General features: G+C 48.0%; 1 protein-coding gene across 1 annotated transcript in view; it reads right to left on the reverse strand.

Moving 5' to 3' along the window:
- Positions 1 to 6,884: 6,884 nt before the first annotated feature.
- Cass4 (Cas scaffold protein family member 4) overlaps positions 6,885 to 27,603 on the reverse strand; it is a 38,122-nt gene continuing 17,403 nt past the window's right edge. The window contains exons 2-7 of the mRNA XM_057781103.1: positions 24,866 to 25,288; positions 17,742 to 17,843; positions 15,599 to 15,679; positions 12,370 to 13,587; positions 10,530 to 10,607; positions 6,885 to 8,520 (exon numbers count right to left, since the gene is read on the reverse strand). Coding sequence (XP_057637086.1) covers positions 8,110 to 8,520; positions 10,530 to 10,607; positions 12,370 to 13,587; positions 15,599 to 15,679; positions 17,742 to 17,843; positions 24,866 to 25,288 — 2,313 coding nt within the window. The 3' untranslated portion in view covers positions 6,885 to 8,109. The remainder of the gene's footprint in view (positions 8,521 to 10,529; positions 10,608 to 12,369; positions 13,588 to 15,598; positions 15,680 to 17,741; positions 17,844 to 24,865; positions 25,289 to 27,603) is intronic.

Consider the following 27,603-nt stretch of genomic DNA (forward strand, 5'->3'; position numbering starts at 1 on the left):
GCGTAGACACTTCCGGCGCTCCTCGATGATGTATAAAGTCGTCGCGCCGCAACGGGGGCGGGGCCACTGCACGCATCCACTCCACGATCCAGGAGTTCCTTGCGCAGCAGCGGTTGCTATGAGAACGTTGCCCGGAGGTGGGCGTGGCTTCAGGGCCGTACGCCGGCGCGTCCTCGGGAATGCGCCCACTTCCGGCCGTGGGCGGGCCTTTCGTCTTCCCAGCGGCTCCCGGGGCTTTTTTTGGGTCCCGGCAGCTGGGAGGCGCTAGGTGAGGCGGGAGCAGCAAACAACACCTTCAGTGTTGGCTCTGAGGCCTGCGCCCCTGGACCCTGGGCATTTTGCAGACCAGAGCGAGCTTTGCTGTAAGATTAAGGAGGAGATGGGCGGAATCTGTCACTTCAGTTAGCTTTCATGTATTTTAAGTCCAGACTTTTTTTTTTTTTCAAAGACCTATGTGGGTCTGCATGTGTGCTTGTGAACCACGCTAGTACAGGTGCCCGTGGAGGCCAGAAAAAGTGCTGGATCTCTCTGGACTGGAGTTCCGGATGGTTGTGAGCTGCTGGGGTGTCGGGAACCAATCCAGCGTCCACTCACAGAAGAGCAAGCCCTCTTAGCCACTGATTCATATCTGCATCCTGTATCCAGGTTTTTAAGGGCAAAGTCTGGGGCTCCAGCGTCACCAACAAGCTAAGCTTAGCCACCCATCCCATTGTGCCCGTGAAAGAGATTAGTGACGGTAAAGGCAGAGGAAGGGATAATTCAGGTTGGCCATATTGGGAAGAGGACAAATCAGGGGTTCAGCGACAACCCAGCCTGTATGCGGGGTGCTGGCATGAGCTGTAGGCCTAGAGGAACAACAGGGGCGAAAGGCACGTATAAACCGTCCTGGGCAAGTGTGGTCCCCTTGATTTCTGTTGGCCAGTCCGAATTCCCACTGCTTGAGGTGAACAGGTAGTCTCAGAAGAACCGTTTCTTCTGTGCTTTCGCCCTCATTAGGGGAGTGGTCTGTCAGCTGGGGCTCTCCTGTTCCTGGCATCCTAGGTGGCTATAGGCCCAAAACGATGCCTTATGTCTGTGCCTTCAATCTTGTGAGTTGAATTCAAGGCTAGCCTGAGCCTCCATGGCATGTACTAGGACCAGACTAGGCTACAGAGTGAGACCTTGTCTCAAAAAAAAATTTAAGGACTGTGGATATATCTCAGTGGTAGACTGTTTTTCTAACATGTCATAAATACATATGTATATGTATGTATACACACACACACATACAATAGAAAGGGACAATACCAAACACCCAGGACTTGGGTATGGACTTTTCAAGGTGGGGGAGTCACACTTAGGTGTCTAACCATAGCTACACATCTGATTTTGTGGCTTCTGAGGTTACATAACGCAAAGGATGCAGCTTGCAGCAAAGTTCTGAGATCAAGCAAAGTCTACAGATTAGGTACAAAATAATGAGCGGGTTCACTCAGTTTCCCGTCGTGGGGTGCATTGTCCAGGTTCAGGATAGGAATAGCGTACTAATACAGAGAGACCCAAGACTCACAAGCATCCTGACCTTGAGGAAGCAGAGTAGTGCTGGTGGTTGGAAGAGAGGTGGAACTCCCTATGTGCCAAGTTGACCTTGAACTTGTGACCCTCCAGCCTCCACCTCTTCGGTGCTGGGATTATAGGTGTGCTCCACCACAGCCAGTTTGTGCAGCGTTGGCATGGTGCCCCAGGTGCTGTGCATGTTAGGTGGGCACTCTACCCAATTCGGAATGTCCTCAGTATTTTTATTGTTTTTAACACTCCTGGTATTTTTGTTGTTTGTTTGTTTGTTTGAGACAAGGTCTCCCTATGTGCCCTTGGCTGGCCTGGAACTCATGGAGATGCCTGCCTCTGCCCCCTAAGTCCTGGGATTTAAGACACGTGCAACTATGCCTGGCTTAATATATTTATTTAACATATCTCTTTTAAAAGGAATGTAGTTTCTGTAGGCAATCTCCTTTTTTCTTCCTTCCCTCCCTCCTCCTACTTCCTTTTCTTCCTTTCCCTTCTCCACCTCTCTCCTCTCTTCCTTCTCCCCCTTTTCTTCTTGAGACAGGGGCTGTGTAGCCCTGGTTGGTCTTGAACTCACAGAGATCTGTCTGCAAGCAGTCATGATTTAGTCAGTTATGTTGTGTTTCTCTCAGTCTGTGGAAAATGCGAATTGACCCTGTGTTTCTTTATATTTTCCTTTCTAGCCAGGCTGTGGTGGCACACTCCTTTAATCCCAGCCCTGCAGGAGGCAGAGGCAGGCGGATCTCTGAGTTTGACATTAGCCTGGTCTACAGAGCAAGTTCTAGGACAACCAAAGCTACACAGAGAAACCCTGTCTCCAAACAAAAACAACAAAAAAGTTTTTTTCCTTTCTGTCCTGCCTAAAAAAAAAAATGATATATTAGAATTTTCAAAAGTTTTTAAAATTTCTTTTTACTTTATGTGTATGAATGTTTTGCCAGCATGTATGTGTGTGGGCTACAGCTCATGTGTGTAGGCCAGAGAACAATTTACAGGAGATGGGTCTATCCTCCCATCATACAGATCCTGTGAATTGAGCCCAGGCTTGGCAGGAAGCGCCTTATCCACTGATCCATCTCAGCCACTGGCCCAAGATTGTGTTTTCTACATATTACCTGTTTGGGGAATGGTCCATGCCTGCAATCCTAGCATTTGGGAAGATGGTGGTGTTGAAGCTAGTCTGGGCTCCGCAACAAGACCTTGTCTCAGAAAAAGAACGTATTTACACCAAAGCGAATACACAACTCCCCAGTGCTTGTCACACTGGACAATCTCTCAGGTGGGCCCTCACCACTTCCATCCTCTTGGCGAACCGAACTTACTTGAGGCCAAGTTGCTCTCACCACCACCCACTGTTTCCTTTCCTTTTTTGTGGAGGAAATGCTGCAGAACGTTGGGTATTAGAAACACTTGGTTGTCAAGACGTTGCCAAAAGCCAACCAAGTGCGTCTGGTTCTAAAGCTCCTGGGCCATCCTCTGAAGTCAGCCTGGGGAGGCTCGCTCCCATGATGACCGTTGTCTGTGCTCAAAGGGAAAGACGCACTCACAGCTGTGAGCAGTAGTTCTCATGAGTCTGTACACAACGTGCTTGCTCTGTGGACAAGGATTTTCTTTGCTTGCCTACTGGCTAGGATCTCATAGCCCAGACCGGCCTCAAAGTCCATAGTAGTTGGAGATGACCTTGAAACCCTGCCCTTGCCCCTCCCCACCCGAGTGTTGGGATAACAGGAATGTGTCAGCACTGTCTATGAGGTTCTGGGGCTGGCACTCAGGGCCCCCTTCCTGCATGCTAAGCACACACTCTACCAACTGACCCACATCCCTCGACAACAGTTCTTGGTTTGAACACAACTCAGAAATTTAAAAATATGAAAAGCAGCACTGGGCCACAAGCTGCTAGACTGTCTGTCACCGAGGAGGTGCTGGGTTCAAGTTTATGAGGCGTTAGGGCAGCGCTGAGCCAAGGAAGCAGTGCAAATAGAGGCAGTCATATCAATGAGTAAGGAAACCCGTATTTCCGCAGCAAGAAGGGTTTACCCTTTGATTCCCTGCAGCATTTCCTGCCTCTAGCTGCATCCACCCCTGCATCTAGCTGCATCCCCGACCTCACTGGAAGATAGCTCCTAATAGGTGTCCTCCATTTCTGCACATCTGAGCAGATCGCAAGACATTTTATTCTGAATTATCTTTCCAAGGATGCTGTGGCTGAGAACCTTGGAAGATAAAAATAAGATAAAGAGTATGGGACAGGTTTTTTTGGTCAAAAAATGCATCTGTCTGTCTGTCTGTCTATCAGTAGTTAGATACCTATTATTATTTTTGAGATGGAATCACTGTGTAGCCCTGGCTGGCCTGTAACTTGTGATATTTACACTTGCTATTTATACTAGGCTGATGTCAAATTCACAGAAATATCTATCAGATCTATAAATGGATGTATCTGTATCTATCAATATCTATATCGATAGATATAGGTATACTTTTTGAAAATCGAGACAGTCTAAGTACATAGCCCTGGTTGTACTCAGCTTGCAGCAATCCTCATGCCTCTGCCTCCCAAATGCCAGCTGCTGAAAATCAGATAAATATGGTGACTCAGTTAGAGACACAGCTCCACTGGCTATGTTAGGATCTGTTGTAAGAGTTGGGGCATTCCTAAGCTAAGAGCTCTCTGGTTTCACCTGAGCTTGCAGTTGCTTTGGTGCTGTAAGTCCTTGTCTCTGTGCATGTGTAGGTCTGTGCAGCATGCCTGACTGCCATGCTTAGGAGAGTCAGCTGTTAAGAGTGACCATTGATTGGCACATGGGAACTTGGAATTGGGAAGGCTATTCACCATGCTCAGAATGGCTAAACATGGCTTTCTGCACCTAAGCTATACTTACAGTGAGATTAAGGCTAACCATCTGCTTTCCCCTGGAAGCCTGGATATATATATATATATATATATATATATATATATATATATATATATATATAGAGAGAGAGAGAGAGAGAGAGAGAGAGAGAGCCCCTCTGGTTGGCAACGCCCTATGTATGGTGCTACAGTTTGTGGCGTGATCTTGGCTCTTGGAAGCTTGTTCCTGGCTCCCATGCATCTGACCCCTACAGTCTCTTCCCTGTCACAGAAATGAATCACAGTGCTGAGCAGTGGTGGCACACACCTTAATCCAGCACTTGGGCAGAGGCAGGAGGATCTCTGTGAGTTTGAGGCCAGCCTGGCCTACAGAGTGAGTTCCCAGGTTGCACAGAGAAACCTTGTCTTGAAAACCATAAAAAAAGAAAAGACAAAAAAAAAAAAAAAAGGAAGAGAAATGAATCGTAGCTCCGAGTATGACTGTTCTGGGTCCTGGAAGTGTCCCAAGTGACTATTTATGCCAAAGGTTGCTTGGGCACACCCACATAGCCTCTTCTCCCAGAACCTTGGTTCTTTTTCTGTGTCCATAGAACTGGCAGGAAGAATCCTTAGATGCATCACAGTGACACCCTGAGCCAGTGGTAGGATTATTGGAGTGTGGGTATGTGTGGATGTCAGTGTGTGTGTGTGTAACAGAGTGGGAATGTGGAAATTAGGAGTATGTGTGGGAGTGTGTGTGTGTTTGAGCATGTCTGTGAGTGAGTGTGGGGGATGTATTATGTGAGTAGGTATGAGTGTGTGTGACTGTAACAGTGGGAATGTAGAGCTGAGGAGTGTGTGGGAGACTGTCGTGGGCAGGCACCCAGTTTATGGTAGTATGAGCAAAACAAAGTCCCTTCTCTTCTGGTCATAAATCCCAAGGCAGTCACTTTGCCACCATAGTTGACTCAGAGTGTGGGTCCCAGAAGCTGTTCATTGACGCCCCTGGAGGCCCTCAAGTCAGCCAGCCATGTAACCAGTTAGCTGCAGGTTGTCTCGAGAGCCTAACATGTAAGACAAAGTGGTCACAACTTTCACACCCACAGCAGGATCCTAGCAGGTGTGATGTGTGACCCTCCGGGCTGAGTTCAAGTCTCCCATGTTTTAGGGTCATGAGACTAAGTGAAAACAGCGGCCCGCTCTAGGCAGTGGCTGTTAGCTTGCTTGAGTCCACCTGCTCTCTCTACTCTTTCTGCTACTCCCATTTGTTCCCCTGTTACTTCTGTTTAGTTTTTTTTTGTTTGTTTTGTTTTTTTGGGTTTTTTTTTTGTTGTTGTTGTTGTTTTTTGTTTTGAGACAGGGTTCCTCTGTGGCATTGGAGCCTGTCCTGGAACTAGCTCTTGTAAATCAGGCTGGCCTCAAACTACAGGGATCCTCCTGCCTCTGCCTCCTAAGTGCTGGGATTAAAGGCATGTGCCACCACCACCCGGCTCCTGTTTTGTTGTCTTGCGAGAGGGGCTCATGTAGCCCAGGCTGGCCTTGAACTTCTGATCTTCCTACCTACTTTCCAAGTGTTTTGGAATTGCAGACATGTACTGCTACACCTGGCTCTACATGCAACATTTTTTTAAAACAAGATTTTATTATTTATGTCTATGTGTATGTGTGTGCTGTATGTGTGCTCTCAGAGGCTAGAGGACATTGGATCTCTGAAGTTGTGGTTACAGGCAGGTAATACCCGAGGAAGGTATTAAGATTCGAACTCTGGTCCTCTGGAAGAAAAGAAATTGCTCTCTGGCCACTACATTCAGTATTCTAAAAGGGATTTATTTTTATTCTGTGTGTATGAGTGTTTGCATGTATGATTATGTATGGACATGTTTATATGTACATGTATATATTATACCACTTTCATGCTTGCTGCCTGAGGAGGACAGATGAGGTTGTCAGATCCCTTGGAACTTGACTTACAGATGGTTGTGAGCCACCAAGTGGATACTGGGAACCAAACCAGGGTCTTCTCTTAACAGCTGCGCCGTCTCTCTAGTTCTTACCGTCACTATGTTAAAAGTGCCCACCACATGTACAAATGATAGAAGCTGGCCTTGGTACCACTGCAGGAGACACAGCCTGAAGATGCTTTGTGAAGGTGTCATATGACATGAGAGACAGGGATCTTCCCATGGAGTGAAGGATAAGGTAACCATGGTGACATGAGTTGAAAGGTTGAGCTTCAAGGAAAGAAAGAGGAAGTGGTTTGCATGAGGGGCACTTGGTAACACCTCCATGGCTGTGAACAGTGTGGGTGTCATCTCATGCCACATCTTCCTGCCCCCCAGACACACAAATGATGGTTTTGCTTTCCAGTCCAGGCTGACATATACTCCTGCAGCTGCATTCAAAGAGGAGACATTTTCAATAAACGCTTCACTTTGATTTCAGTGCTCGGATGACGTGGCTCAGAGACTCTTCCAAGGAAAGGACTGCTGCCAGTGTGCTTCTGGGTTTTTATTTTTAAGTTACAGGTTTTTTTTGTGTGTGTGTGTATGTTCAAAGTCAATTATTAGGAGTCAGTTCTCTCCTTCCACCACGTGGGTCCCTGGAGTAGAACTCAGGCAATCAGGATTGGCAGTAGGTAGGTACCTTTACTTCCTGAGTCATCTCCCAGGACCTTGAAAATGTGTTTAAACCCATGATTACAGATAAATAATATAAGACTTGAGACTAGTGAAATATAAACTAATAATCTAACTGAGCCATGGAACTGACTGACACAGATATGTAACATACAAAATAAGTTAGTAGGGAACCCAACAGAACACATAACAGTCATCTTTGGGGTGAGGTAACATAGTCAAAATACATTTGGGGGGACAAGGGGGTCAACATAGTGGCAGAGTACATGCTCAGCATGCATGGAACCCTAGATTCTCTAGCAACACACGGACACGTGCACACACGCACACATACATACACACACGCAATTTGTATACAACTCACAGTATTAATTCAAAACTAACAGATAAAAAAGACAAACTATCATTACTTTTGGGGGGGCTTTTTAAAAAAAATAAACAGGTTCTCTCTATATAGCCCTCTTTGTCTTGGAACTTATGAATGGCCTGGCTTCTGTGGCTTCTGCCTCCCGAGTGCTGGACTTAAAGACAGGCACCAGCAATCCCTGCAGGTCACCACATTTTCTGATGAATGCAACAGAAATAAATCTGTTGAAAATAAGTTCCTCTATCCCATTTCCCCAGCTTTCCTTTCTCTTCAGCAGTGGACAGACTGCAGAGATTTCCTTGTCTCTTCATCTGTCTTTCTGATCAGACTGACTCTGAGGGCGGGGCCTCTGATAACCTGCTGTCACTTCAGTCCCTTTACCGCGACCAGAGGTGCTGCCTAATAAATAAGTGTAGAATGACTGTAACCGCACACACATTTGACTGGCACAAAATATGGCTTCTACAATGTCACTCCCGCTGTTGGTGCTGTGCAACTTGGCACAGTGAGTTCAACATCACAAGGTTGTCACCTGACTTGTCACCTGCCTCTTCTTGACCTCCTTGTGGTCAACCGGTGTCCTCTGGAGACTCAGCCACTTACTAATACCAGCTCCGAGGGCTGTGGCTATTTGAACCCATGTGACTGGCTTTTCCACAGGACAGAGACACCAGTTGTAGGCAGAGCTAGCCAGGAGTTGACCTCTCTAGGAGGTGTTAGAAAAGGCTTCATTCCAATGTCTCTCTGAATTTCCGAGTGTGATGCTCTAGTTTCTCCACCTCTGTCTGGAGGCAGCCCAGGGCGCTGGGGCTCGGGTACTTAATCACTGCATTCTTGGTGGCCAGCGCCAGGTCCTTGAGCAGTCCACACAGGTGACTGCTGCCACGCAGGATCTCATTGCGTTCATCCTTGTCCTGGGTCTCCTTGCACAGTGTGTCCACCAGCTTCTGCCCGACTGTGATGACCAGCTTGCTCTGAGTGATGAAGACCTCGGGGGGCTGGCTGTTGCTCAGGCTGCTGGTAAAGACACCAATGGCTTTAAAGAGTGCTCCGAAATAGAGCCTGCAGTGCTCGGACAGGTGGATCTTCCTGTCTGTGTCCTGTCGATTGGGAGCAGGAGAGGGAAGAGAGCTAGGGCTCTAGAGGAGAGGAAGGAGAGAATACGTAAGGGCTAGGACCATCAGCAGGCTGCAGCTGTCAATCTTCTCCTGTGTGGGTTTGATTTGTAAGAACCCTTGTAAAAAAAAAGATTTGCTGAGGAAATTCAGAGCTGGCCAATGCCAATGTTTTCAAAACACTGTTCAGCATGCAACTGTGTATTCTTGTGTTACAGATCATAGTGCATCTGTGCATGCTGTTTTATTTAACCAGCTCTGTAAACCGTAAGAAATACTTTCTAAGGAACGCATTGATAATGACAAATCTGCGACTTTCAAATGTTCAAGAAGTGGGGGAACTGGGTGTTTATCCCCACTCTTTGGAGGTGGAGACAGGAAGATTGCCAGCTCAAGATTGACCTGACCGATGTGGTGAGGCAGACATTGTATCATGAGCATCTTGGCTTGAAAATATCAAGTGTAGGCAAACTTAAAACACAGTGATGCTTTACCTGGGGCAAGGATGGGGAGGAAGCTATCATTATGTCTTTCTTTCTTTTTCTTTCTTTTATTAAAGATTTTTTATTTATTACGTATATAACATTCTGCCTCCATGTACACCAGAAGAGGGCACCAGATCTCTTTATAGATGATTGTGAGCCACCTTGTGGTTGCTGGGAATTGAACTCAGGACCTCTGGAAGAGCAGTCAGTGCTCTTAACCACTGAGCCATCTCTGCAGCCCCCTATCATTATTTCTCAATGAGGAACCGCTTCAGGCAGTTGGTGGGCAGGAGTCCTGGGGTGCTGAGTGGGGCATCCCGTATATGGAGCCCTGTCCCCAGAGTCAACAAGGACCCTCTGTTAGTGTGAAGCAGCCCTGTCAGATGTGGCTCTTGGATTTGACTTGCATCACTTTGCATCACTTGCCAGGGATGCAAAACCAAAGCCAAGTGCTAGGTGAGCTCTGAGAAGGCAGACACCCTGTCCAAGTCAGTGGACACCTCTGTCCTCCTTTGCTCTCTCCAATACCCCAGTTGTTGATCTGGTTTACTGCAACTCGACAGTTTCTATAACCTTCACTTCTCTTGCCTCTCAACATTGGCTGGCTTCTTACTTGGTTTTTAAATGGACTTGTTGCCTGTGTGTGTGTTGAAATTATGCACATATACAGATATTGACTGTGTACATGCATTCAGAAGCCAAAACATGGTGTCCAGTTTCTTCCTCAGTCTTTCTCTCTCTTATTGCCTTGAGATAGGGTCTCTCACAGAACCAGAAGGTCCCCATCTTGACTAGGCTGACTAGCTAGTGAGCTCCCAGAATCTGCCTGTCTCTACCCACTGCCTCCCAATGCTGGGGTTACAAGCACATGGCAGCCAGCCATGCCTGGCTTTTTTATATGGGTTCCGGGGATTTGAACTCAGGTCTGCACAGCAAGCACTCTTATCACCGAGCCATCTCCCTAGCCCTGGACTCATTGTTCATACTTTAATTAATTTAGAGAAAACATTTAAAGTTGGTAAGTGGAAAATTGCCTTCTGCCACAAATAGAAGACAGCCAAGAAGAACAAAGAGTGATAAAATCTTTGGTTTAAAAGACACTGATCAGGTGTCAAAGATACTATGAAGAAGCATTAACACCCTCCCCCTCAAATGTTTTACTGTAATCATTATCAAAACATGAAAGGGTTGCCAGGCTGAGTGCAGCTCAGTGGACTTTGTCTGTCTTGCACAGAGCCCTAGATTCAGTTCCAAAGACAAAGACAGGAGGGAAGGAAAGAGAATTCTTACAGGGCTTGTGACAGTGTCATTTAATGTCACGTGGTTGCAAGCCGTGACAACTCTGAGGAGCACCTGGAGTTCTTTCCTTGATGCTTAGGGGTGCGTGCTCCACCTGGGTGCCCAAGGTGCCTCCATTACTAAGGAGAGCAGGAGGCAGATGGATGTCACTAACATGGACTAGGCTGTAACTTTGCATTTTCATAGACCAAGAAGAGTTCTCCGGGGCAAATCATATTCAGCAGAGCCCGGGAGAGCATGAGGGCTTACCGTGGCACGGAAATCTTTATTTTCATCCGACCTGTGTTCCAAGATAGGCTCTCCTTTCTCTTGTGGGTTAGGTGGCTTCTGAAAAAAATTAAATCTTCAGATTACTAATTTGACTAGCTTTCACATTGCTATGACTCACCTCTATGTTTAAGCCCACCTTTTTGTTTCATTATTATGGTTGGTGGTTTTTATGCCCCTCCCCACCCTCAAGATCTTGCCATGTAGCCTAGATTGGCCTGGAACTCACCACCTCCTCCCCAGCTTCCTGAGTACAGAGGTTACAAGCGTGCACCACCATGCCCCACTTAAATTTACTTTTAAACGGGAGGTTCTGTTCATGCTTCTGCCTATGGATGCATTCATTGGCTTTGGCAACAAAGGGCTGGATTCTGCCTGCCAATGTATCCTGATAAAGTGGAAATTAAAAACAGCCAACGTTCTAGAATATGTCAACTCTCCTCTATCAACCAGGCACTTCAGAAGAACCTGGGAAGTGACAACTGTCTGCTGTCACAGTGACTTGCTGGGCCTCTGCAGTCTGACAGTCCCTGAACTCAAGGGTCTCCTTGTGGGTCCAAAGGCAGTCAGCCAGAGAAGTGCTTCTTGGAGCCCCTGGAACAGCGGGCTGGTCAGTCCAGCATTGGGGAGAATGTGTGTTTTCCTCCTGTGACTCTGAGAAGCACATCGACAATGACAACCTAGAAATGCGGAGAAACCTGGCAGGTAGCAGCACAGGTCTGTGACTTCAGCATCATGGGAGATGTGCTGGATAGTTTTATGTCAACATAACACAAGCTAGAGTCATGGGACAGGAGGGAACCCAATTGAGAAAATGTCCTCATAAGATCAGGCTGTAGGCAAGCCTATAGGGTGTTTTCTTAACTAGTGATTGATGTGGGAGGGTCCTGCCCATTGTGGTGGGCCACCCCTGGGCTGAAGGTCCTGGGTTCTGTAAGAAAGCAGGCTGAGCAAGCCATGTGGAACAAGCCAGTAAGCAGCCCCCTCCATGGCCTCTGCATCAGCTCCTGCCTCCAGGTGCCTTCCCTGCTTGAGTTCCTGTCCTGACTTCCTTCAGTAATGGACTATGTTGTGGAAGTGTAAACCAAATAAAGTCCTCCCCAACTTGATTTTGGTCATGGTGTTTTATTATAACAGTAGCAATAACCCTAACTAGGAGAGGAGGCTAAGGCAGGAGGGGCCCAAGTTCAAAGCCTGCTTGGGCAATTTAGGGCCATCCTTTCCAAAATAAAGAGTAGAAAATAGAATGATTTCAGTCATGGTGGTAAATGCCTTTTTTTTTTTTTTGTAAATGCCTTTAAACCCAGCCTTTGGGAGGCAGAGAGGGAGAGGTGGAGGTAGCTCTCTGAGTTCCAGACCAAGACTACACGGTGAGACCCTGTCACAAACAAACAAACAAACCAACCAAAATAACAATAAAAACAAGACGGAGAATGGCAGAGGCAGACAGCACACTACATGCACACACATATGGAGGGCCTAGGAGATGGTTCAATGAGGTGCTTTGCAAGGACAAGCACCTGGTTCAACCACTGGAACCCATGGGAAAAGTTGGGTGTGGTGGCACAAGCTTGTCACTCCAGTGCTGGGGAGGCAGAGGAAAGCAGCTCCCTAGGCCCCGCTTTCCAGCCATCCTAGCCTACTCGGCCACTTCCAGGTCAGCGGGAGACAGTGAGGAAAAGCAGCCAGAATTGTCCTCTGGCTTCCACACACGTCCAGGTGCACACTTCCACGTGCACACACTCCGGGCATCTCCCTCTCTGGTGACCATTTCAGGAAACAAATGAGGCTTCCTGGTGCACTCTTTGTCACCCGAACTCACCTGTGCACAGACAGTCACGCTGCTTTTCTTTACTAGCTGAAGGCAGTGTTCATTTGACTCAGCTTCTCTTTGGGGAGACTGGATGCATCTTTCACACTTTGGCTCCGTCTCTCCTTTCTCACAGTTCTGTTTAAAAAGGAGCCTCCCGTTGGCAATGACAATGGAGGTAAATCTCTTGACATCTTCTGGAACCATCCTAGCCACCATGACAAACCTCTCCAGGTCATCCAGGCTGTTTTGGACTTTGTCTGTCACGAGAACATCAAGGGGCCAGTTGCAGCGGTCTAGGTTCCCCTTTGCATCCAGCAGAATGTGGTAGGAACCTGAGATCATTAGAAGCTGATCTCTAATCCTAGCCTGAAGTTGGCTGTCCGTGAGATTGCTGGCAGTCCCGCCAACCCCTTGAGCAAAATCCAGAAACTCTCTTAAGGATTCTTCGATGTGGTCCACGGCCCTGCGGATCATGCGGATGTTGGTCTCCAAGGAGTCTTTGAACCTCCAAGTCCTGCTTACGTAGAGCAGCAAGCCCGCTGCCGAGCTGGCCACTTTGTGCTGCAGGGCCATTGCCGTCTCTTTGGCAAAATCCACGTCCATCCACAGCTCCTTCGCAGAGTCCTCAGAGGAGGTGCTGGGGGAGGAGTCCATGGACACGGAGGAGCACAAAGACACCATACTAGCTCTGCTGTCTGAGCTGGCAACCGATAATTGGTCTGAGTCAGGAGACAGGGAATTTGGCTGTCTGGAGATCCAGGGGATAGTCTCTGGAACCTCTTTGATTTCCTCCAGCTCCTTCCCAGCCTGAGACACACTGTGTGTGGCTTTCGGGGTGTCATAAATGTTGGGCTTGGTGTTCTGTTGCTCCACTCTGGGAATGAGAAACCTGGAAGGGACGCTGTAGCTGCTGACCGCATCCGAAGGAAGTGAGTCTCTGGGTGCCGGGACAGCATAGGAAGGCTCTTCTGGGGGACTGCTTTTCTTCTGCACTCTGCTGTCCAGCTGTGGGGAGAGAGTCACAGCTCCGGTGCGCACAGCGGACGGGCATCCTGGATCGGCACTGGACCCCGACTCTCTGGTGAAGCTGGTCAGAGATGCATTTCTGACGTTGGCCTTTCCCAGCAACACTGGAGCGTTGTTCCTCCACTCTGATTGCTGAGGGCTGGATAACGTATTATAGCCACCACCTTGTTTGAAGGCAGCTGTTGGTGTCAGCACAACCCTCTGGCCCTGCGGAAGAACCACACGAAGCTGTCCGGGTTAGTAGCAGTCGAAAGAGTTTGAAAGGGTCTTTACATCTGAGTGGCACTCTTGCTCAGGTTCCTTCAGCGTCTCCCCACTGCTCTTGTCATTCAAGGTCCCTCACAGCCTGACCTCACCTCCTTCTAAACCTCCTTTCTTTCCACAGCCCATCTTTGTCTGTCCCCCCTCCTCCATGTCGGTGGTGGTTTGAATGAGAACGGCCTCCATAGGCTCCTATGTTTGAATGCTTGGTTCCCAGTTGGAGAACATGTCTGAGAGGATTAGGCGTGGCCTTGTCGAAAGAGATGAGTCACAAGGGCAGACTTTTGCTTCAGAAGCCTCCCACCACCCCTGTGCTCTCTGCTTATTGTTCAAGATCTGAGCTTTCAACTGTTCCTGCTGCCATGCCATTATTCTTCCATCATGGACTCTAACCTCTGGAGCCATAACCCCAATTAAATGCTCCATTTTATAAGTTACCTTGGTCACGGTGGTCTCATCACAGCAAAGGGAACTAATACAGCATCCCCCTTCCCAAGTTGGTTTTCTCTCCATAGTTCAGAACCCTCCCTCATACCCCCTTGTTTAACGTCCCAGTTGCTCCCTCTGCTCCTCATGGCCTCTGTAACCTTTTCTCTCACATCTCACGAACTTCTGCCTCACCCACTATGCTGCTGAGATGCAGCAGTGTTGGAAGATCTCCCGAATCCCACACTCCCTCAACGGGACCATGCCTGTGGGACACATCTGGTCGAGTGCAATGACAAATGTCCCCCTCATGAGGGACCTCAAATGATGTTCCTCTGCACAAAGGTGATGCATGCTTTGAGACAACATGCCTATGTGATCCCTCACAAGACGTCATTCTCTAGCACCTGCTCAGCTTTCTCTCTGTGGCTTATACCAATTATCTCACAGAATATTCCAGAATGTGCAGTAAGAATGGAGGCATGGGAAAGTTAAACAACCTAACCATTCTCTCTCTCTCTCTCTCTCTCTCTCTCTCTCTCTCTCTCTCTCTCTCTCTCTCTGTCTCTCCCCCCCCATAGGTCAGAGATGTACACTAGGAATCTTCTTCTATTGTTCTTCCCCTTGTATTTTGAGACAGGGTGTCTCACCGAACCGAAAACTCAATAGATCTGGCCCATCAGCTCTAGCAAGCCTCCTGTCTCCACCTTCCCAACTCTGGGACTACTGGCTTGTGCTCAGCATATGGGCGTTTAACCCGCATGTATGTCTACCATGTGCACATCCGCCGCTCGTGGAGGCTGGGAAAGAGCATCAGATTCCCTGGGACTGGAGTTATAGACTCCAGTGAGCTGTTGTGTAGATGCTGGGAACTTGGGACCTCAGGAAGAACAGCCAGTGCGCTTCGCCAACTCTCCAACTCCACTTTTTAGAAAGGATATGAGCTCAGGAGATCCAAACTCAGTTCCTCACACTTGCAACAGAGCCGTTGCTACAGCCCACTGCCCTAGTCCTGGATAGCAGAGCAAGGAGGGGTTTCACCTTCAGGGCAGTGGAGCTGGTTACAGGATTCTGACCTGCCTTTTGGTCAAGTGCTACAATGTGAATTTGTAATGTTCCTTGATACTGAGGGCTTGTCCTTAGCATGAGCTGCTGTTAGAAGGTGATAAGCCTTTGGAAGCTGGGGCCTAGCAGAAGGAAGCTGAGCCACTGGGGCTGTCACCATGAAGGAATACTAGAACTCCAACCCTCTCTTCTCTCTCTTTGTTCCCTTGCCTTCATAGAGCAAGCATCTCATTCTTCCATGTGCTCTCGCTGAGATGCACTGTACACAGTTTCCAAAGCAACCAACAACCAATCATGAGCTCTGAAACAGTGAACCGAAGTAAACCTTCCCTCTCCATAAGTTGCTTATCTCAGGTATCTCGTCAGAGAAGCAGAAAGATGGCAATTCATCTAACTAATAAAGTTTTCCCAGAGGATGCTTAGTCGCCTAGCTCCCCGTCCCCTGTCTGTTCATACTCACACTCTCCTGGCTGGCGGAGGAGTGAAGCGCTGCCTTCTGGGAGCTGGTGGGTATGTCGTAGCACTGCTGTCTCTCTAGATTCTAGGGAAAGACCGCAAAGAAGGGCAACTTTTGAGTTCTCTTTTCGAAGGATTTCCCACACAAACTCCACAAGTTGTCAATGAAAGACACAAAACCTGAACACTTTGGGGCTTAAAGTCACAGTTCTTTGTTATGTTATGATAGCTGTGCTCAACCACCAACTTGAACCCCCTTAGTTTTCTTTTTTAACCAAAATCAATTCTGTCTCTCTGTCTCTATCTTTTTCTCTCTGTCTCTATCGCTCTGTCTCTACCACACTGTCTCTGTCTTTCTATGTGTCTCTCTGTTTTGCTGAGGAATTTGCTCTCAGCAGGTCAGGTACCGAAGAGGTGTGGAGTCGGCACAACTGCATGCACACAGAGAAAACTTTTCTGAGGGTCAAAGCTTAATTTTTCATTTTATTTTTTTCTCTGTCTGCTCCTACTGTTTTTTCTCTGTTCTCTTCTTTTACTCTGTTGCTTTCCTCTTTCTCCTTCTTCCCTGACACTCTCCTCCATCCTCCCTGACATTCTCCTCCATTTCCCTGGCGTTCTCCTCCATCCTCCCTGACGTTCTCCTTCTCCATCTTCCCTGATGTTCTCTTTCTAACTCTCTTATTTTTCTCTTCTCTCTTCTATGCCTCCTAAGGCAAAGATTTCTATGCAAGAAAAGATAACCTTTACAACTAAAAGTCACATATTTTCCAAAAACAAATTAAAATCTCTGCAGAGGAAAAAATTACATTATGATCACATGATTAAGTCACATGTTTTTCTTAGATGTCCACAAGTAAACATTTTCCTTTGTATTAATTTTCCCACCATAATATCTTCACTCCAAAGCAATGATTCTTTTAAAATTAATTAACAAAGTTTTAAGCAAGCCAAGAATATTACAGTCAGTTCCTTTTGTACTGGCAGGCAGCTGTTTGCAATTACAAAGAAAATATCAATTATTTTATGATTTATCTCAAAGGGTAATCTTATAAAAAACTTAATTGCAAATATAAACTTTTATATATAAAAAAGTCATTTCTAAGCTGGGTGGTGGTGGCGCACGCCTTTAATCCCAGCACTCGGGAGGCAGAGGCAGGCGGATCTCTGTGAGTTCGAGGCCAGCCTGGTTTACAAGAGCTAGTTCCAGGACAGGCACCAAAGCTACAGAGAAACCCTGTCTCGAAAAACCAAAAAAAAAAAAAAAAAGGCATTTCTACTTTAAGTCCTCAAAATGCACACCCATTCACCAATAATTTTTTTATTAAATCAAACCAGAAAGCTGAGGACAAAAATGGGTACAAGAAATTAATTATTGCTTTTGGTTACCAACCCATCTTTAGCAAGAGTCAGTCAGTAATAACATGCTGCCTTTGTTCTTGTCCCTGACCTCAACGAGTCCCTTGCTCAACTATCAGAAGTGTGCCTTTCTAAACTATAAATTGTTCCTTAAAATTTTCTACCTCGAAGCCATTAACCAAAACATCTTAAACTAACTTTGCTAATGATCACATCTCTAAATTCTTTCTAAGGTGGAGGCTGAATCATTAATCTGCTCCAGCAGCAATGCTTGGAGTAAAGCCAATCACTCTTATTGTAAGTAAGTGCTTGTGTCGCTGCCCAGCGAGGGACTAGAAACCCCTTAGAGTTTCCATACAACTCAGAGATTATAAGGGACGTGGTGGCTGTGAGGGCAATAAGCAGGGCCATGCTCAACAACAGCATGAAATGGAGTCCTAGAACTCTGCTTCTCCAAGACACCCCCATCGTGTTGATGCTGACCGGCCTGCTTGCTGCTCCTCTTCAGTGGCTCCCGACTCTCTCCCCACCCCCATGTGTGTGAGTGTACATGCACGTGTGTGTATGTGTGTGTGTGTCTAAGCAGGGGCACCTTCTCAGCTCAAAGTGTGGGGGTGGGGTGGAAGAGGGCTATAAGCACAGACATGTCCTAGCAGCCACCTAAATAAACCCTGGAAGCTCATCTTAAGGGAGTCAGTCCTCTGAATGAAGAAACCACAACGGTAAATGACTTGGGGACTCAGACGGGGCACCAAACCTTAGGGTGTGGAAGGGTGAAGAGTGAAGCTTACTTTAAGGGTTGAGGAGATCCGGCTCTGGACAGGAACGTCATACACCTGGGAAGGCAGAGTTGGCAACGAGGCCCTTGCAGGTCTGGGAAGCATGTGGAGGGTCTTGGAGAGAAAAAGAGTGGAGTCAAGATACCCAAGGTCATGGTCAAAGTCATCTTCTAAACAATGAAGACAGCCATGCGTGTTAGCTGTCACCAGCAGGCAGGTCCATTCTGAGCCCCACGGGCTGAGGAGAGATGTGAATGTAGCCCAAAACTGAATCCTAACTTTATGTAAAATATTCTAAGATTTTTATGGCAAGCTTTAAAGACTTGATGGAACAGTTCCTGAGCATGAACTTTATAAATGGTGATGTCATGTCACAATGTCAAAAGACCTGCAGGAGGCTAGGAGGACAGGAACGCTGCAGGGAGAAACCATGGTTATGGGCATGTCTCCCGTACAAGGTGGGCCATTGTGCCTGCATCAGAGTCCCCTGGGAAGTGGATTAGAATACGGATTCTTGGTGTGCATGTCTGATGAATGTGAGTGCGGGGGTGGGGGGGTGGGGGTATGGCGCTGGAGCCTGTAGCGGGGACAAGCTTGTCTCATGATTGGAGGCCAGCCTTGAATACCCTATGAAGGCAAGGATGACCTTAAATCCCTGATCTTCCTGTCTCTACAGCCCATGGACTAGGATTACAGGCATGTACCGCACTACACCCAGTTTTATAGGATTCTTGGGACCAACCCTTGGGCTTACTCAGGACTTCATGTTTGTTGGACAGGCACTACTGATGGAGCAACACTTCCCGCCATGTTTTATTTTAATAGGAAAAAGCATACTGGGTGCCATGACATACAGTACAACAGAAAAGGAATAATAGGGCCATAGGTTGAGGACTAAGGCAAGGCAAGAGAGGACCAAATAAATTTGCTGAAAACCCAAAGGGAGATGAACCATCTAGCTAGGTCCTAAGGAACCCGACACTGTGTAGAGTTCTTTCCGAGTTAGATCACTGCGGGTAGGGGGTTCAGGATTTTAATGTGGAGACCAGAGGCCAACCTAGGCCGAGGAGCAGCTTCTGAGAACCAGGCCAGGGTCTCTTTATTCATCATTGTATTCGTCATCCAGCCTGGGGATGACACCAGTTAAGCTTTGCCTTGGATTTGGTTTTGGTGAATGACCGCACACAGCCCGAGACAGTATTAGACATGAACACTCTCCTGGCTGTCCCTCAGCTGCGGTCACAAGCCTGGATAAAGCAGCTGTGAAGCCATACAGCATGTGTCTCTCCAAATACACACTGCTGCTGTCGAGGATCAAACCAGCCCCTTTCTCTGAAAACTGCATTCTTCTTCACAAGGGACATAGTTCCATTAAAATTGTGGGCCCTCAGGAGCAGGACTTCCTGAAGTACTATCCTAAAAAGGAAACACCCGTTGGTACCTGGAAACCGAAGTCACCCACATGAAGGGGCAGACTCCTCACAAGCTTGGATAAGAGGGTGGAGCCTCATATCCCACCTGTCTCCACTTTGTGGTTCTCAGGGATAGACCTTACAGCCCAAGCCTGAGCTGGCTCTTTGGGCTAGCCAACACAGCTACTGTTGCCCCAGCTAAAGCCCACCTTTCCCTCAGCCTGTACTTTAGAAACTGCTTGTGGGAGCGCCTCCAGCATCCCAGGTTCAGCAATCTTCTGTGCTCTAGCTGGGGAGGTGGCTCTGTCAGTAAAGTACTTGCTTTGCAAACATGAAGACCTGAGTTCAATCCCCTGAACCTGCATGAAAATAGCCGGGATGGTGGCACCCACTTGTGATCCTAGTACTGAGGAGCTGGGGATCCCTAGTCTCACTGCCTCTCCAGCTTAGCAGAATGGACAAGTTCCAAGCCAGTGAGAGACCTTGTCTCAAAAAACAAAAACAAAATAAAGCAACAACAGAAAGGAGGCAGGCAGGGAAGGTGGCTCACCCATTGGGTAACGGCGCTAACAGCCAAGTCTGACGATTTGAGTTCAGTCCCTGGAACTCACACAGTGGGGGGAGAGAACTGACTCCGGTAAGTGGAATTCTGACCTTCATATATGTGCTGTGGCAAGCATGCGTCCCCAATAAGTGTAGCTTGGTTTTTATTTTGTTTCGAGAAAGGTCTCACTATATAGCCCTGGCTGGCCTGGAACTTGCTATGTAGACCAGGCTGGGTGGTCTCAAGTCCACAGGGTCTACTTGTATTTACCTCCCCAGGGCTGGATTAATGACACGTTCTACCATGCTGTTTAAATGCTACCATAAAATAGCAAGGTGGACAACTTGAGGTTGGCCTCTGACCACTGTATGTATATACACACATGTCCATCCATACATGTATATGCACATTCATAAACACCCCCCACATGCACACATACACACACACATACACAAACACATGTATACACATATTAGAAAAATCAAGTCTGAAGGTGGTGAGTTTGAACCCAGCCTGGTCTACTGAGTGAGTTCTAATTCAGCCAGGACTATACAGAGAAAGAGAGAGAGAGAGAGAGAGAGAGAGAGAGAGAGAGAGAGAGAGAGAGAGAGAGAGAGAGAGGGGAAGAAGGAGAAGAAGGAGGAGGAGGGAGGGAGGAGAAGAAGAAGAAGAAGAAGAAGAAGAAGAAGAAGAAGAAGAAGAAGAAGAAGAAGAAGAAGAAGAAGAAGAAGAAGAAGAAGAAGAAGAGAAAAGAAAAGAAAAATCAATCAAACCCTGGTTCTGTCCCTGGTCTTAGGCTGATTGGTCCAGGGCCAAACTCATCAACAGTTTTATTGCACACCCCCCCCCACTTTTCCAAGCTCTTCCTTGCCTATTTTGTGCAAATGGTTGACTTTGTGGGTCACAAGTGACTATGGGAGCCACCTACAGTTCACCCAGGGACTTTCCTGTGTGTACCACTTCAGAAATGTCCCCTTTCTTGGGAAAGTGTTAAGTTAGATGCAGTCAATTAAGGAACAAGCCAAGAACTGTGGTTTCCAAAGGCTCGCAGGGATGGGAAGTAATTCCAAGTGAGTATCGCAGAAAATCTGTCCCTTTACACTTGAAATACCAACGTGGCCCTTCTCAGAATGGAAGGTTCTGCATGTGGTTTTGTGTGTGTTTCAAGCCAGGCTTCCACATTAAATAAAGGAAGCTGGAATGAAAAGTAAAACAAAAACTCAGAAGAGTGGTTTCCTGGGTGAAGCTGCAGGAGGAAGACATGGGGGTTTCTGGGAGCTGTTTTGGTTTCGTTAGTGTGCATACAAGTAACTGAGCTGCACCTCCAGGACCTGAAGGTGACAAATGGACAAAAACTCAGCAGAAAGAGTCACTTTGGGGTCAGCGCAATGGCTCCGTGGGTAAAGGTGCTTGCTGCCAAATTCGATGACCTGAGTTCGATTTCTAGGATTCCCTGGATGAAGCGAGAGAACCAACTTCCACAAATTGTCCTCTGGCCTCTACAAACATAAATAAAATGTAATAAAAAAGAACTTTCCTATATAACTGACGAAATATGTTTAAAAAAATAGTTTCAGCCAGGCTCACATAAAGAGGGCCACATGGAGAGCAGAGACGCTGAGGATAAAAGTCATGCTTTTAGCGTCAGGTGGACAGATGGACACAGACTGACTTGAAAACATCAGTTTCTGCCCTGGGCTCACATCTGGCTCATCAGGATGGGCCATTTGACCTCACTTGGAATCCTCTTGTGTAGGATGGAGGACCATTCTAATCCAAAGGCCCTCAGAGACTTTGGACCCACTGACTCTGGCACATAGACAAAAGGCTCACAACAACTTGGGAGGTGCGCTGTGCTGTGCTCCAGCCATCTTGGTGTCTAACGCTGGGCCACTCTGAATCCTGGAGCTGGCACTTGTACAAAGGAGCTATAAAAGGCTTCGCTCCAGCTGTGGCTCGAGTCTGCAGACTGCAGTGGACACAGCTCAAAGGTTTCCCTAATCCTACCTGTGACTGTCCTTGACTGGAAGATATTTTCTGGGCAGCCTCAGACTGAGGGATAAATGGCAGATGCCTGAGCCCCAAAGACATCCATGCCTGCTTCGCTGTGGACCAGAACACACACAACTGATTGCTGACTATTCTTGGAGTGCCTGACTCTTGCCTTTTGGGGGTAGAGGAAATTATATAGAATCTCCTAAGGGTACAGTTAGGGGCTGACCTTAGACGTCATGAGTCTGATGTTTCCTCAACACAGGGACAAGGGACAGAGGGTGCTGGAGACCTCCTAATGTTCTGAATTATAGTGAAGTCAAAGGAGCCAGGACACCAGCCCCTTCGGAGGAGAGGGAAGAGGAGGAAGAAAAGGAGGGAGAAGGAGGAAGAGGAGGAGGAAAAGGGGGAAGAGAAAGAAAAAGAGGAGGAGAAAGAAGAGGAGGAGGAAGCCAGAACATAGTTAGGACAAAGAGGGAACCTGAAGGAAAGAAGGCAGGGACATTCCTTGGGTATTTTCTGTGGTCCCTGGAGAGCTTGCTCAGGGACAGAGGACCCGAGTTCCCCTTCAGTCACTGTGGTTTCTCTTGGTCACCACAGGGGCCCTCCCGGAAGGATATAGACTGCCGACAGGCCTCAAGGACAGACCTTCCTTGCACACACAGCACCCATCCTCTGAGTTAAGCTGCAATGTGAACTTCACGTTCCCTCACACTGTGTCAGTTTCCAGGGGGACAGTGGAGCCTGGACCTGTGCTGGGCACTGGGGAGGCTCGTCATCAGTGGGCATCAGTGGGTGTCAGTGGGTGTCAGTGGGTAACAGTGGGTGTCAGTGGCATCAGTGGGCATCAGTGAGCATCAGTGGGCATCAGTGGGTGTCAGTGGGCGTCAGTGGGTGTCAGTGAGCATCAGTGGGCAACAGTGGGCATCCGTGGGCATTGGTGGGTGTCAGTGAGCATCAGTGGGCATCAGTGGGCATCACATATGCTATTCTTTTGAGGAGAGTCAGACAGACCTTTATCTTTTTTTTTTTTTAACATTTTAGTAGTTTTGGAAGGAAATTCAAACTGGCTGGCATGACTTCTTTTCCACATTTTAATGACTTACAGCAGTGCACACACATGGGTGTCATCGTGCACTTGTGGAGGTCAAGGGACCAGTGGTAGGAGGCTCACACTGTATCCCCTTGCTGTCTGCAGCCAGTGCCTGTGTGTGGTAACTGTTTGTGCTGCCCGACAGCTTAGGGAGTTGAGGAATCTGAAGTATTCACATTTTGAAAGGATTAGTGTTCTGTTCCAGGCACTGCTGGAAGCTGGAGAGGAGGGAGCTGAGGTGTGAGCGAGTTCTGGGGTCCTGCCCCACCCACACGTCAGAGGCAGCGGTCTTTCTCCGCTCACTTCTCTAAGACAACTGTTGGCCGCGTGGCCAAGGGCAGTGGGTAGACTGCCAAGTGTCAGATGTCAGAGGATGCCTATGGTCCTTGAACGCCGAGGCCAGTGAGCTTTTGTTTGTTTGTTGTTTGTGAGACAGGGCTTTGGGTAGCAAAAGCTGGTCTCAAATTCACTCTATAGCTGAGGTTGGCCCTGAACTCCTGGTCCTCTTGCCTCCATCTCCTGAGTGCTGGGGTACAGGGGTGCTCCACTGGGCCCGGTTTGTGCAGTGTTTGGGATAGACCCAGGGCTTCAAGAATGCTAGGTAAGCACCACACCAACCAAGCTTCAGTCCCAGGCCAGGGTTGTGGGGCTAACACCACGTCATCATTCTCCTGTTTCCTTTTAATTCCTCTCCTTACTTAAGACCCCAAGCTCCTTCCCCCTGCTTGCAGAATTCACAGGTGCCACATGTGTCCCATGGACACCCATCAGTTCCTGATCTGTTTGGTCATGAAATGTTGATTGCGGACCTGCCTCATGCTAGGTGCTGGGAAACACGGGACAGAATAAAACAAAGGTCCCTGCTCATTACCTTGTTTAATTTTCTCTTTTCTCAATTCTGCTTCCTGAGGAGAACTACCTATGTGGGTTCTAGGTCTTTCCCGCCTATATGCACACCATGCATGCGCACACACACACACTTGTATACAATAACACATACACATGTATACCTGCATATATGAACACATTCACACTACACACACACACACGTGCACCTGCGTACACATACACACACGATACATACACACACCTGTATACAATAACATAAACATGTATCCCTGTATGCACAAACATATACACTATACAATACACACATGTGCACCTGCATACACATACACACACATGACACACACACAGACATACAGAATTTTTGGGTTTTTTGTTTCTTTGTTATCTTGCCTAGTCTTTGGCTAAAGGATTCTGTTTTCCTTTTTAGAACAGCTGCATAGAAACAATCCATTTCTTATTTCTATGTAGTTGTTTGCCACGGTGACAGGGACAAAAGACGGTTTTCTTGGGCAGAGGATGGGGGTGGGGTACGAATGAATCAGTAGATAGACACACTTGCCACCAAGCCTGTGGACCTGAGTTTGATCCCTGGGACCTGCACACGGAGTAAGGGAGAGGACCAGCTCCTGAAAGTGTCCTCTGGTTTGCACACATGGGCCGTGGCCCAGGCATGTTCTGCTCCCAAATAAATAAGTGAGCGTGGGGAAAAACTTCTAATAATGTTGTAACTGACCTCCTCCCATGCAAACACTTGGGGACCTCTGGGTTTTCCCTAGCACCAGAATGACCACACCCCCTCCCCATCTCCTGGCACCAGAGTGACCACACCCCTCCTGATCTCTATTTGTCTTCTTGTGTTGTTTCTACAGCAATTCTAGAAGTAAATGGTGGAGACTGATGCATGCCTTGAACGCAGTGCGTAGTGCTTTGCCTTTGACATGCTGTGAATTAACCCGTCACTTGTCCCTCTTGTCCCTAGTGGTCTCTGTGGTGTGGGGTAGCCCACAGGCTCCTCAACACACCTCAGTAGGCCTTCAACTGACAGCACAGGATGGCCAGTTTTGGTGAGCTGGGCAGGTGCAGGGATGCTGAGTGTGAACGAAATGGGTCGAGCCTTAGCCATGCTCGACAGGGCTCTGAGGTCCTGTCTTGCACATTTGATCTGATAAATGGCAATAATTGGGGTATATCGACGCCGCTGGGTATCACGTACCCTTTACTGTGCTTTCCTTGGAGACAAACTCACCTGTTTGGGGAAGGTCAGAGTCTTTTCACAGATGATCCTGGCACTGGAAGGTGAGGCAGGCAATTCGTAGACTTGGGCAGTAGCTGGAGGTGGCCCCTCCACCCAGCTCTTCATCTGCTCATACACGGGCCCCGGGGGTGGTGGGCAGAACAAGCTGGGCACCTGATAGAGCGCCTCTGAGCTGGTAAGATCTGTGTCCAGGCCTCTAAGGAGCAGGGGACAGGCTCTGTCTGCAGGGTTCTCTTTGAGGACTTGGAGGCGGTTGGCAGGAGCCAGGCCTTGCCTCCCATGGAGCAGACACTTCCACCAGCCTTCGCTTTCTGGCACGTTCTGCTCCACAATGGTCAGGATGTCCCCTCTGGAGAAAGCCAGCTCATCGGAGCAATCAGGATGATTGTCGTAAAGCGCCCTGGCCAACAGGGTCTAGGGGGAGAGAATGAATGTGTTGTCACTGTGGCTGTCGGCTGCACCAAGCCACCAAGACACTGCAGCACAAGCAAGCCTCCAGGCTGCTTTCATACCCCTCCTGAGAGGCGCTGGCCCTTATCCTTCCCCTCCTCAGGGTTTCTGGTGATGCCGCAGCCTCTGGGATGCTTTGCCTGCACCCCCAAACCCAAGGCGAGCAGCCCTAATAAGCCCTTTCTTAAAACTGTACTTGCAGGCTATATGATGATGCGCTGGCTTCCATTCATCCTGGGCAGTGGGTCACCTCCCCGCTTACCCTACCTTGAATTCATTCTTCCAGACAGGTAATGGGCCCTGTGGAGCCATTGCATGCCTGAGGATTTCCCCTGTCCCCCACGGTGACCCACAAGCTGAGGGACTTTCCAATACTGAGTTGAAAAGCAGAGAACGGGCTTGGCACTCCTGTACTCTGGCTGCCTTCTCTTAAGGTAACAGATCTTCCTTCAGAAGCTCTGCGAACTTTTACCGAATGCTACTGTCATCTGGCACCGAGATTTAAGAAACATTAATTTCGGTCATGTCACTCCCCGCTTACCAACCCTTAGTGCCCTGGTATCCTTGGGATCCAGAACCTTCCAGGCCCTTGGCAATTTTCTGTCCCCCACACTCCCCACCAGTCTCCCATGATCACCCTTGTTGAGGATTGCAGTGGCGTCCATTTGCTTGTCCCTCTTTCCCCAAACATTCAAGTCACTCTTTACCCACTGAAACCCCACACAGGCTTCTAGATTCTCCTTCAATGTCACTTCCTGCGAAAGAGGAGTCTCGGATGTCGCCCTGCAAACCAAACTGGTTCTTCCCATCTGTTTGGGATCTTTCCGAGTTCATGTTCATCTTTAACTCACAGAGGATAACCACCTCTCTGCCTGTGTCCCACAAGAGCACGGTGCACACCCTCCTCACCCTCAGCTGTGTCCCCAGGGTCCACATTAACCTTTCACTGGGATGATGACCAGAGTGGAGCCACGCTGCTGTAACTGTCAAGTTTTTAGCAGGTAAAACGCTGGAGCATGGACACCTAGCTTTGTCTAGAGAGGGAGACGAGGGCATTTTCTGTGTTAACCGTGCCAACCTTTTTAAGCAATATTTAAAGAGAATGTTCAAAGAGAGGACCAGAAGATGCTGGTCCATGGTCCTGGAATGGGACATCAATGTTTCACCTGGAGGCCTGCGGAAATCAGTTGGGATGATGTGCTGAAGGGAGTGGGGTAATAACATACACAAAAATAGGACTCCAACCAACAAGAACATTAAGCAAAAAACACATGCTAAATACCCAGGCTTACAGGTAAGTGGCAAATAACAGATTATTCCAATAGAGTAGGGTTATGGACTCTCATGGAAAGTTGACTAAAGGCTAGGACTTAGTGAAGTGACAGGAATACTTTCTAAAATTTGTTTGTTTTGTAAACATGGTTCTCTATAACCCAGGCTGAGCTCCTGATCCTCCTGTCTCCACCGCTTGAGTACAGGCATTGTGTGTGTGAGCCACGGCGCCTGGCAACTTACTAAATCTGTAGGAGATTCACAAATTTACTTCATTGAAAGCTACTTAGTGATTCCATCAGTCAGGAGGCTGAGGCAGGGTTACTGTAAGTTGGGCTACACGCTAAGTTCTAGGACATGGGTTATGAGGTAAGACCCTGTCTCAGGAGACAGAGGGGGAAGAGAGAGAGAGAGAGAGAGAGAGAGAGAGAGAGAGAGAGAGAGAGAGAGAGAGAGAGAATTACAACTTAACCATCTATTTTGGGAAAATGGAAAACAAAAGCTGGCCTTCACCCTTCACAGTTCTTAGGAAATGTATCCAAAGTGCTTTGGCGGGGAGGCCTGTCACGGATTCGTGCAGGATCTATCTGGTTCACCATGGGTGTCACAGAGCAGTTGTTGAAAGCAGCTGAGCCACACTGTCCAGACAGCAGTGGCTTCTTCTGGGACTGGACATTCAGAGAGGTGGGGGTGTTTCCAGAGAACAATGGGTTTTTAGGATCACCCGAGCCAGGAAGCATCTGCCCCATGGGGCACCCACAGCTGTCCTGGATCGATAGCAGTTGCCTCATTCCTGACATATGGTTTCCTGCAGCTGACTGCTTGCCCCTGGCCACATCTTCAAAAGCAAAGTGACCTCTAATATGCCACAGTTCGAGTCCCTTCTGTATTGTGGTTCTTTATAAACAGCAAGTGATCGATGATTACGATTTCCCGATTAATTAATTAATTAGTGGCAGTGTTGGAGACGGAACCTAGGGCTTCAAGTATGCTAGGTAAGCAACAAA

The sequence above is a fragment of the Chionomys nivalis genome, chromosome 9 (assembly GCF_950005125.1).
Source record: "Chionomys nivalis chromosome 9, mChiNiv1.1, whole genome shotgun sequence".
NCBI classification, from domain to species: Eukaryota; Metazoa; Chordata; class Mammalia; order Rodentia; family Cricetidae; genus Chionomys; species Chionomys nivalis.